The sequence below is a fragment of the Cebus imitator genome, unplaced genomic scaffold, assembly GCF_001604975.1.
Source record: "Cebus imitator isolate Cc_AM_T3 unplaced genomic scaffold, Cebus_imitator-1.0 Scaffold698, whole genome shotgun sequence".
NCBI lineage: Eukaryota > Metazoa > Chordata > Mammalia > Primates > Cebidae > Cebus > Cebus imitator.
Window position 1 is genome coordinate 603,007 of NW_016108013.1, and position 10,560 is coordinate 613,566.

The following is a 10,560-nucleotide window of genomic DNA, read 5'->3' on the forward strand; positions in this document are numbered from 1 at the left end:
GCCTCAGCCTCCTGAGTAGCTGGGATTACAGATGTGTGCCACCACGCCCAGCTAATTTTTGTATTTTTAGTAGAGACGAGGTTTCAACATGCTGGTCAGGCTGGTCTCAAACTCCTGACCTTGTGATCCACCCACCTTGGCCTCCCAGAGTGCTGGATTACAGGCATGAGCCACCGCACCCAGCCAATACTGATTTTTCTTAACCCACACAAGTCCTCATGCTAGGGATGTAAAAAGACATTCCTATAAGGAAAACAGCCATGAAACAGTAAGTGGAACTTAGCCTTATGTTTGCAAGACGGGACCGTTTTAAAGAGAGCAACCATTATTTTGTGTTGTATGGCAGAAGGCCTAGTATTGCAAGGTCTTTGGAGTTATTTCTAAGAACAGCTGGAACTATGGATTTTACTAAATTTTGACTTAAAAAAAAAAATACTGTGCAGGCCAAATAAAATATGTCAGAGTCTGCATTTAGCCATTTAGTCACATTTTGTGAACTCTGCTTTTTAAAATACAATGCTGGCTGCTTTGTTGGGTAGAGTTGGCAAAAGGCTGCATCTGTTCAGTCTGCAGGTATAAATAGAGTGACTGTCTAGGAGCTGATCACCAAGCAGCACTGAAATTACCTGGCAACTTATATCACTTGCTTGTTAACTGATTATTACTCAAACAGATCACATCTCACCCCATATTTTTTTACTTTGAATTCTAACTCTGATAATGGAATTTCCTTTGAAGGAAATTACACTTAACCTTTCATGGCCTGAACTTTTAATAAAAATTAGACCTCATACAATAAAAGAAGGCTTCTAATATAGTACAACTTGAAGGCTCTTTAAGCCTCAAAAAATACTAGTTGGGCCAGACACCGTGGCTCACGCCTGTAATCCTAGCACTTTGAGAGGCCAAGGCAGGAGGCAGGCAGATCATGAGGTCAGGAGATCAAGACCATCCTGGCTAACATGGTGAAACCCCGTCTCTACTAAAAATACAAAGTATTAGCTGGGCATGGTGGCATGCACCTGTAGTCTCAGCTACTCGGGAGGCTGAGGCAGGAGAATCGCTTGAACCTGGGAGATGGAGGTTGCAGTGAGCTGAGATCACACCACTGCACTCCAGTTTGGGCACAGAGCAAGACTCCATCTCAAAAACAAACAAACAAAAAACTAGCTAATTGCTAAACAAGTTTTAATGTTATAAAGTATTTAATGTTTCTGTGAACCCTTGATTTCCCTATAGTCATAATCGTGACCCAGAATTTTTGGATTAAAGTTGAAGTCTAGAGATGGTATTTGGCTCTATGTGATCTAAGCCAGGGCAGCAAACCCATCTAGGCTTAGTTTCCTTATCTATAAAATGGAGATTAAAAATACATACCCTGGCCTGGTTCCATGGCTCATGCTTATAATTCTAGCACTTTGGGAAGTTGAAGTGGGCGGATCATGAGGTCAAGAGATCCAGACCATCCTGGCCAACATGGTAAAACCCCATCTCTACTAAAAATACAAAAATAAGCTGGGTGTGGTGGTGTGCACCTATAGTCCCAGCTATTTGGGAGGCTGAGGCAGGAGAATCACTTGAACCTGAGTGGCAGAGTTGCAGTAAGCCCAGATCACGCCACTGCACTCCAGCCTGGTGATAGAGCGATACTCCGTCTCAAAAAACAAAACAAAAAAATGCCCTACTTCATAAGGTAGCTAGCTGTTGGTCCAAAGGAGAATGTGAAAAGCTTAAATCCTGACTTCGTATGGGTGTTTTGTTTTATTACATTCTGTTAAAGGAAACCACTTGGCTGGAGCTAGTGAGATTGTCTATTTAGAGAAAATATTTTAGATGTTAGCTTATAATGCACTTAAAATTTAGGAAATTGCTTGCATGTGAGTGGATATATAATTTACTTCCATAAGTGACTTTCCTGTTAAAGATGACACTGCTTGATGGTATCACTGTGTGAACTAGTGGCTCAAAGTATCCTCTCCCCAGTTCTGTAAGTTGACAGGTTGTACTTACAGCTTAAAATTCTATTCATTTGAGTGACACTTGATACACAAATTCTTTGGTCTTACTACCACCTTTACTTCCCTTCTCATCCTGTACTCATTTTTCATCAAACTTAACAATTATCATTTGAGATTGACTTATGTTTGGGTATGAGGCTTTTCTAGCAGCATTTAATACATCATTCAAAGAACACGTCTTAACTGAGAAGTACATGATACCTCATTTTCAAAGTAATTTTTTTTTATGTCCCAGTCATGAAAACTGTAAGGCAGCTTCCTCAAAGGAAGTTAACACTGATAAATCCAGTGCAGCCAGTATTTTGAATATGAGGTGATAAAATCTTTATCACATCCAGCTGGACTGTCCTGTATGTTAGTCTGAGTCTTTTGGAAGTTATTCCTTTTTATTAATTGTATGGTTGTTACGCAGCCATGGAAGGAAAAAGCTGAACATCAAAATCATCAACAATATACCTGAAAGACAAAATACAGTAAAATAAAAAAACAGTCTTTAAGAAAGTTCATAATCACTAAGTGGGTATAATTTAAGACTACATACAATTATATACCTAGATGTTTGGAAAGCTATGCTTAAAGAATTGGCGACATCAATTCTATATGAAACTTGTTAGATATTTAAATCTAATATTCTGTTTTTCTTCAGCTGTGAATCCTTAAACACAGCATACATTTGGTAAAACCAATAGGATCTAAACAATGAACTCAAAGGATAAACCAAATCCAAAGATGTATATTTTAGTTCTGGCTCTGTTACTGATTTGCTGAGTGAAAAATTCTAGACTTGAGTCTTCATTTTCTCCTCTTTAAAATGCAACACTCTCCCTTCCCTCTGTGCCCCAGGAATGTACCTGGAGAATAAAGCAACTGAAAGCACTCTGAGTTTTCACTTAGAATGCTCAAATGAAAGCAATGTTAGGTTACCTTCTCCAGTCTCTTTTTATTAGTCTCAACCATTAACAGCTTTTTAAATTTTTTTTTAATCTCAGCCTTATTTAACTGACCATTAACTGCTTTTAGAGATGTGTCAAGCAAATAAAACACCTAAAACAAAATTTCAGTCGATGCTGGAAGTTTAAATCTTAAATACAATAGAAAGTATTTGTTTGTTTGTTTGTTTTTAAGATGGTTTCGCTCTTTTGTCCAGGCTGGAGTGAAGTAGCATCATCTTGGCTCACTGCAACCTCCGCCCCCGGGTTCAAATGATTCTCCTGCCTCAGCCTCCAGAGTAGCTGGGACTACAGGCACATGCCACCATGCTCGGCTAATTTTTGTATTTTTAGTAGAGATGGGGTTTCTCGATGTTGGCCAGGCTGGTTTTGAATTCCTGACCTCAGGTGAGCCACCTGCCTTAGCCTCCCAAAGTGCTAGGATTACAAGTGTGAGTTGCTGCACCTGGCCCAAAATGTTTTGAAAATTCACATATTAGTAATCTTCATTTCTGAGATTACAACAGAGAAATCTGGCATGTAGTTGTTGGTTAATTTTTTAATGTGAAAAGGGACTGAGGAGAGTGAGCCAAGGGGTCAAGTCACTATCCTAAAAGGTAAATTTGCAGTGGTAAATTTTTCATCTTAATATGAATGTATTTAGGCTTAAAGTCCTAGATCAGTTTAAATTCAGATTAAAAACAAGTTTTGTCACATGCAGATTTGAAATGTTCTCCTATTTGCAACAACAAAAACCTTAAGGTTTGGCAAGCAGTTAGATACCTTAACATATTTGTGAAAGATGAGTCTGTTTGCAACCAAAGGCTTTAAATGAGAAAAAAAAAAAACAAAAACAAAACAGAAACAACTCTATGTTAACTGACCCACAGATTTTCTCATTTTTTATAAAGTCCAAACTAGAAAATAAGACACTACATTTAAAACTTTTTCCAAAAATGGAATTGCAGTTTCATGGAAGCAAATAGAATTTTCCAGTTTTCACAGTATGAACTAGAGAATTCTATATACTTTTTTTTTTTTTTTTGAGACAGGGTCATACTCCCATCACTCAGGCTGGAGTGCAGTGGTGCGATCTCAGCTCACTGCAGCCTTGACTTCCCGGCTAAGGTGATTCTCCTATCTCAGACTGCGAAGTAGGTGGGACTAAATGTGTGCACTACCACGCCAGGCTACATAGACATCCTTATAGTCACTTTTCTAAATTTTTAAATTGGGAAGATGGCAGGGGTCATTAGAGGAATTATAATTCCTCTCATCTCTGCTGTGATGAGAAACAAGAAAGAATATGCACTATGACTCCCAAGAATAGACTGCTTCCTGCTTGGTCAAGAAGGAAAGAAGATGGATGTCTTGGGATTGCTGTTTCTTCTGTATCACTCTCCTGGCACCCTGGCATTGCCTAATAATTTGGTAGTTGAGTGGTGTTTGTTTTTGTTTTTATTTTAGACTCCTCATCTCTTAACTCTTTGAATGATTTTTTTTTTTTTTTTTTTTTTTTTTTTTTGAGACAGAGTTTTGCTCTTGTTGCCCAGGCTGGAGTGTAATGGCATAATCTCTGCTCACTGCAACCTCCGCCTCCTGGGTTCAAGCGATTCTCCTGCCTCAGCCTCCCAAGTAACTGGGATTACAGGCATATGCCACTAAGTCTGGCTAATTTTGTATTTTTAGTAGAGACGAGGTTTCTCTTTGTTGGTCAGGCTGATTTCAAACTCCAAACCTCAGGTGATCCACCCGCTTTGGCCTCTCAAAGTGCTGAGATTACAGGCGTGAGCCGCCGCGCCCAGCTTAAAATTTACTTTTTAGACGTGGTTTTGCTATGTTACCCAAGGTGGCGTTGAACTCCTGGGCTCAAGCAATTCTCCTATCTCAGCCACCCAAGTAGCTGGGACGATAGGCATGTGGCACTGTGCTTGTCTCTTTTTTTTTTTTTTTGGAGATGGAGTCTCACTGTGTCACCCAGACTAGAGTGTAATGGTGCGATTTTGGCTCACTGCAACTTCTGCCTCCTGAGTTCAAGTGATTCTTCTGCCTCAGCCTCCTGAGTAGCTGGGATTACAGGCACATACCATCACAGCCGGCTAATTTTTGTATTTCCATTGGCTAGGCTGGTCTCGAACTCCTGACTTCAGATGATCCACTCACTTTGGCATCCCAAAGTGCTGGGATTACAGGCATGAGCCACCACATCCAGACTGCCTGACTACTTTTTAATGTTCTTTCAAGTAATGGATGAAATAATTCCTTAACACAGCAATCCGTAACCTTTTTGGCACCAGGGACCGGCTTCCTGGAAAGTTTTTCCATGGACTGGGGGCATAGTTTTGGGATGAAACTGTTCTACCTTTGATCATCAGGCATTAGACTCTCATAAAGAGTGTGTAACCTAGATTGCTCACATGTTCAGTTCACAATAAAGTTCACGCTCCTATGAGAATCTACTGCCTCTGCTGATCTGACAGGAGATGGAGCTTGTAAGCTTGACTTCGGCTCACCTGCTGTGCAGCCTGGTTCCTAACAGGCCATGGAGTGTACTGGTCTGCAGCCTGGGGGTTGGGGACCTCTGCCTTAGCCTACTGTTACAATTGTAGTTGGAGCACAGTAACAAATCATATTAACATATGTTAGTGTCCAGACATACTGGGAGAATTTTTTCATATAAAAACTACCAGTAGGCCTGCCCGATTAGTGACCTTGTTTGTTAACTTCTTTACATTAGTGACCTTTTTAACTTCAAAATTAAAAACAGAGGAAATTTTTCTTTAAAGAAGTTATCAGAAAATACTAGCACTCTGTAGAAGTGACAAAAGGCTATAATACTAGTTTTTTTTTTTTTTTTAGACAGAGTTTTGCTTTGTTTCCAGGCTGGAGTACAGTGGTGCAATCTTGGTTCATTGCAACCTCTGCCTCCTGAGTTTAATTGATTCTGCTGCCTCTGCCTCTCAGGTAGCTGGGACTACAGGTGCACGCCACCATGCCCAGCTAATTTTTGTATTTTTAGTAGAGACAGGGTTTCACCATGTTGGTCGGGATGGTCATGGTCTCGATCTCTTGACTTCATGATCTGCCCACCTCAGCCTTTAAAAGTGTTGGGATTACAGATGTGAGCCACAGTGCTCAGCCATTACTAGCACTTTTTGTTTTTGAGATGGTGTTTTGCTCCTGTTGCCCAGGCTGGTGTGCAATGGCGAGATTTCAGCTCACTGCAACCTCCAACTTTTGGGGCTCAAGTGATTCTCCTGCCTCAGCCTCCTGAGTAGCTGGGAATGCAGGCATGTGCCACCATGCCCAGCTAGTTTTTTGTATGTTTAGTAGAGGTGGGGTTTCTCCATGTTGGTCAGGCCTGTCTTGAACTCTCGACTTCAGGTGATCCACCGCCTTGGCCTCCCATAGTGCTGGGATTACAGGCATGAGCTACCACACCTGGCCTGCATTACTAGCATGTAAAACCAGTTTTTCTTGGATATTCTTCATGTCTAGGCTTATAGATATTACTGCGCATAAAAAACACTAAATGTGAGATAGAGAAACGGAAGGTGAACAGGAAGAGTAAAGTGTGATTGACTATTGAAACCTGTTGTGGCACTTTTCCCTTCTGTGTATGTGTGTGTGTGTGCTTAAACAAAATGACAACAAGAAACAATATGCTAACTGGATAAATAGAAGAGTGAATTAATGGAGGGCCAAGCATCTTCATATTCACTTACAGTTATGAGTTATAATCAGGCTTAAAACAGATGACTAAACAAAATCAAGAAATGCTGATAACTTTATATAAGTAATGCATAAGGGGCTGGGTGTGGTGGCTCACACCTGTAATCCCAGTACTTTGGCAGGCCAAGGCGGGTGGATCACCTGAGTTCAGGAGTTCAAGACCAGTCTGACCAACATTGAGAAACTCTTGTCTCTACTAAAAATATAAAATTAGCTAGGTGTGGTGGTGCATGCCTATAATCCCATCTACTTGGGAGGCTGAGGCAGGAGAATCGCTTGAACCTGGGAGGCGCAGGTTGCGGTGAGCTGAGATCACACCATTACACTCCAGCGTGAATAAGAGAGAAACTCCATCTAAAAAAAAATAAGTTAATGCATAAGGAATGCATAACATGCATAATTTTTTGTATGTTGTTTAATTTTGTGTGTTATTCGACCCATCTTTATAGAGAGTTTATATAACTGTTCCAAATAGAAATAGCTGGAATGTAGCCTGAGCAACATAGCAAGACCTCATCTCTACAAAATATACAAAAATTAGCCAAGTGTTGTGACATATGCCTGTCATCCCAGCTACTCGGGAGGCCGAGGCAGGAGGATTCCTTGTACCCGGGAGTTCATGCACAGTGAGCTATGATCATGCCATTGCACTCAAGCCTGGGTGACAAAGTCAGATCCTGTCTCTAAAAAGAAAAAAAAAAAAAAAAAAAACCAATAAAGTAAAAATAACAGAAATGTAACTTGTGGGTAATTGTTAAACTAAATATAGTAATTCATTGTTTCATGAGATGCTTTTCTACAAAATGAGTCAGATGAACTCAATGATACTTTATCTGGAGCTCGTAAATGTGAAAAACAATTTTTTTTTTTTTTCTTTGAGATGGAGTCCCACCCTATCACCCAGGCTGGAGTGCAATGGCACAATCTCGGCTCACTGCAACCTCCGACTCATGGGTTTAAGCAGATCTCTTGCCTCAGCCTCCCGAGTAGCTGGGATTACAGGTGACCGCCACAACGCCCCGCTAATTTTTTTGTATTTTTAGTAGAGACAGGGTTTCTCCATGTTGGCCAGACTGGTCTCAAACTCCTGATCTCAGGTGATCCGCCTGCCTCGGCCTCTCAAAGTGCTGGAATTACAGGCATGAGCCATTGCGCCTGGCCTGCAAAAACAAATATCTTTAGCAGAAAAAAAAAAAAAGATTCTTTTTGAAGGGAAGTAAGCACTCCTTGATGCTTTGGTGCTCAGAGCTCAAGCTGTCTTAAAGTGATAGCATATCTGAAACTGACTACCCATAACTAGATACTGTTTCTTTGAAGATAAAAAGATAAAAACAGTTTTAAAGAATACTACAAAAATTATTATTTCAGGCATGTTAACTACCGTTTTTATTTTCTGTTTTGTGCTTGCTCTAGCTTTGGAAATTGACATGTTACTATGGTATGCACATATCATATTTTAAAATACTCTGATCTTTCAGACATATTAAATAAAAATATGCTTACCTAAAGAAGGAGCCAGCCAATATACAATAAAAAACTGAGGGAATGCTTCATCAAAACACATGAAATGTAGCGAAAGTGCCAAAGCTGGATTAAATACAGCTCCTGTTAGACTTCCTCCTGTAAAACATTTTAAGCAGAGTGATTCAAAATGATTTATCTTACATTTTCTTTTAACTGGAAATAAATGGTTACTAAATGTGACTTTTATTTTAGGTATTCTTAGTCTGTGATCTTCCTTTGCAGAATCACCTGGCATATTATAGAGTATAATACTATATTATAATATGCCAGGTATAAAAAAAGACCAAGGACATTAAAGTTTGGACTCAGTGCTTTTCCTATAGACTATAAAATGGACATTGAAAGTTAATGTGCTCTATTATCATTCCTACTGCTTTATACAATAGATGTGGCTGCCCTGAACATTCATCAATTTAAATGAATGAATAATAATAAAGTAAAATGAAAATACAGTTAAATAGATACAATGTCCCAGGATCCTCTTGGGTACAAGCATACCTTTGTATTGAAAAGAAAAGGTAAAATGGACCAATAGACCAAAGCTTTATCATTGGTTCCATTTTTACGTGTCAACAGAGCCCTTAAGAAGTGACCGTGAGTAGTCATGAGAGAGAAGCACAAATAATAACTGTTGACTACTTTTTAGGATTCATGTTCCAGATGTGCACCCAGGACATCTCTCTGACATGGGGCCTAGGAGTCTATAGTCTATCCACACAAGGAAGGAATGGCAGAGGAGGCTGGATGCCTTTCCAGCAGTACTCCCCAGAGCTGTGTCTTTGCTTTTCAAAGTCCGGCCTAAGAGCATCCCTCAGACAGTGACATTTTCAGCAGTTTTTCCAAATGGAATCTTAGGCACACACCCCTGCCTCTTTTACTTAGCCATAGAGATAGCTCCTAAGATCTTCACAAGTTTTATTATTGACATGCACCACTATAGCCTGTTTTCATGGAAATTAAGTGGCCCTTTCATAAGATTTCACTACTGAGATTTCACACTTGAATAGGCCAAGAACAATGAAGCTGTGTTGAGATGAAGACATTGAGCAAATGAGCTAAGCTCACTCAATAGCTAAGAGTTTTTTCTAGCATACCAGCCTCACAGCATGATTCATATTTATGAGTCAGCAATTATAAATGATATCATGAACCTTTGGAATCATTCTTGAATGTCAAATCCAGGAATGTTAAACCTGTAACTGCTAAGGGTGAACAGAATTGTCTGGCTGGCAGCTAGTAATTTCAGTTTGATTTCACAAAAACTTACTCAGTTCCTGTGTACTAGACACCATGGGCAGAAAGATAAAGTCTCACACAGATACTTACAATATAATGTAATATGACCTATGATAATATTAATGACCTGTGACTTTTATGCATGTATTGATAAGAATGGACTGAATCATTACCCTCAATTAATACTTCGGTATTCTAGGCCATGGTATACTGAAGATTTTCCTCTAGATCTAAGATGAACACCATAGATTTGTCTTATGCCATCCTAAAACTCAAACAACTTCACTTCCTTATCTTCTAATCCTCACACAGCAGTTCTGCTCAGTGTGACTTAGTGGTAGCTGCTTCTCCCAGCAAGAGGTTGTTTAATTTCCCTCTCTTGAAAATGAGCTGGCTTTGCAACTTGTGTTGACAGAACACAGCAGAGTGGAGCTATGTGAATTCTGAATGTGGTAGGAGTGATGCTGTGTGAAGTCTAGGTTCAGGTCTCAATAAACCTACCAGCTTCCACTTTTTGCTCTCTTGGAAGAATGCCCTGACCATGTAAGTTTGCTGGTCTAGGCTGCTAGAGGATGAGAGGCCACAAGGAAGAGAACTGAGGCATCTTAGATGACAGCTGACAATTGCCAAACGTATGTGTGAGGCTACCTTGGGCTTTCCAGCCTCACCACTGTCCAGGTGAATGCAACTACATGAGTGATCTCAGAGATCTGCCCATCTATAACCCACAGAATCATGAAAAATAAGTTATTCTATTAAGTTTTGGGGTCAGGCATGGTGACTCATGCCTGTAATCCTAACACCTTGGAAGGCCGAGGTGGGTGGATCACTTGAGTCCAGGAGTTTTTGACAAGCTCGGGCAACATAGCGAAACCTCATTTCCTTTTTTTTTTTCAGTCTCTGTAGAGACTGTCAAAAATTGCCAATGCTGACTATATTTCAAGTCATCATGGAGGGGTATTGGGAAAAGTTTTCAGTTAGCAGTAATCGCGCCTCAGATAAACCTCATTGGCTACGATACTGCCACTGCACAAAGCTGCAAAACCTCATTTCTATAAGAAATACAAAAAATTTTTTTTTTTTTTTTTTTTTTGAGACGGAGTTTCACTCATGTTACCCAG

The 10,560-nt window shown here is 39.9% G+C and overlaps 1 protein-coding gene and 1 non-coding gene across 2 annotated transcripts in view; both read right to left on the bottom strand.

Annotated features, from left to right (window-relative positions):
• Positions 1 to 2,052: 2,052 nt before the first annotated feature.
• AQP11 (aquaporin 11) overlaps positions 2,053 to 10,560 on the bottom strand; it is an 18,225-nt gene continuing 9,717 nt past the window's right edge. Inside the window, exons 2-3 of the mRNA XM_017518688.2 lie at positions 8,183 to 8,299; positions 2,053 to 2,474 (exon numbers count right to left, since the gene is read on the bottom strand). Of these exons, the coding sequence (XP_017374177.1) occupies positions 2,395 to 2,474; positions 8,183 to 8,299 (197 nt within the window). The 3' untranslated portion in view covers positions 2,053 to 2,394. The remainder of the gene's footprint in view (positions 2,475 to 8,182; positions 8,300 to 10,560) is intronic.
• Positions 10,337 to 10,477, bottom strand: LOC119469535. The gene has a single exon (XR_005198359.1). It is a non-coding gene; the product is annotated as a U4 spliceosomal RNA (small nuclear RNA).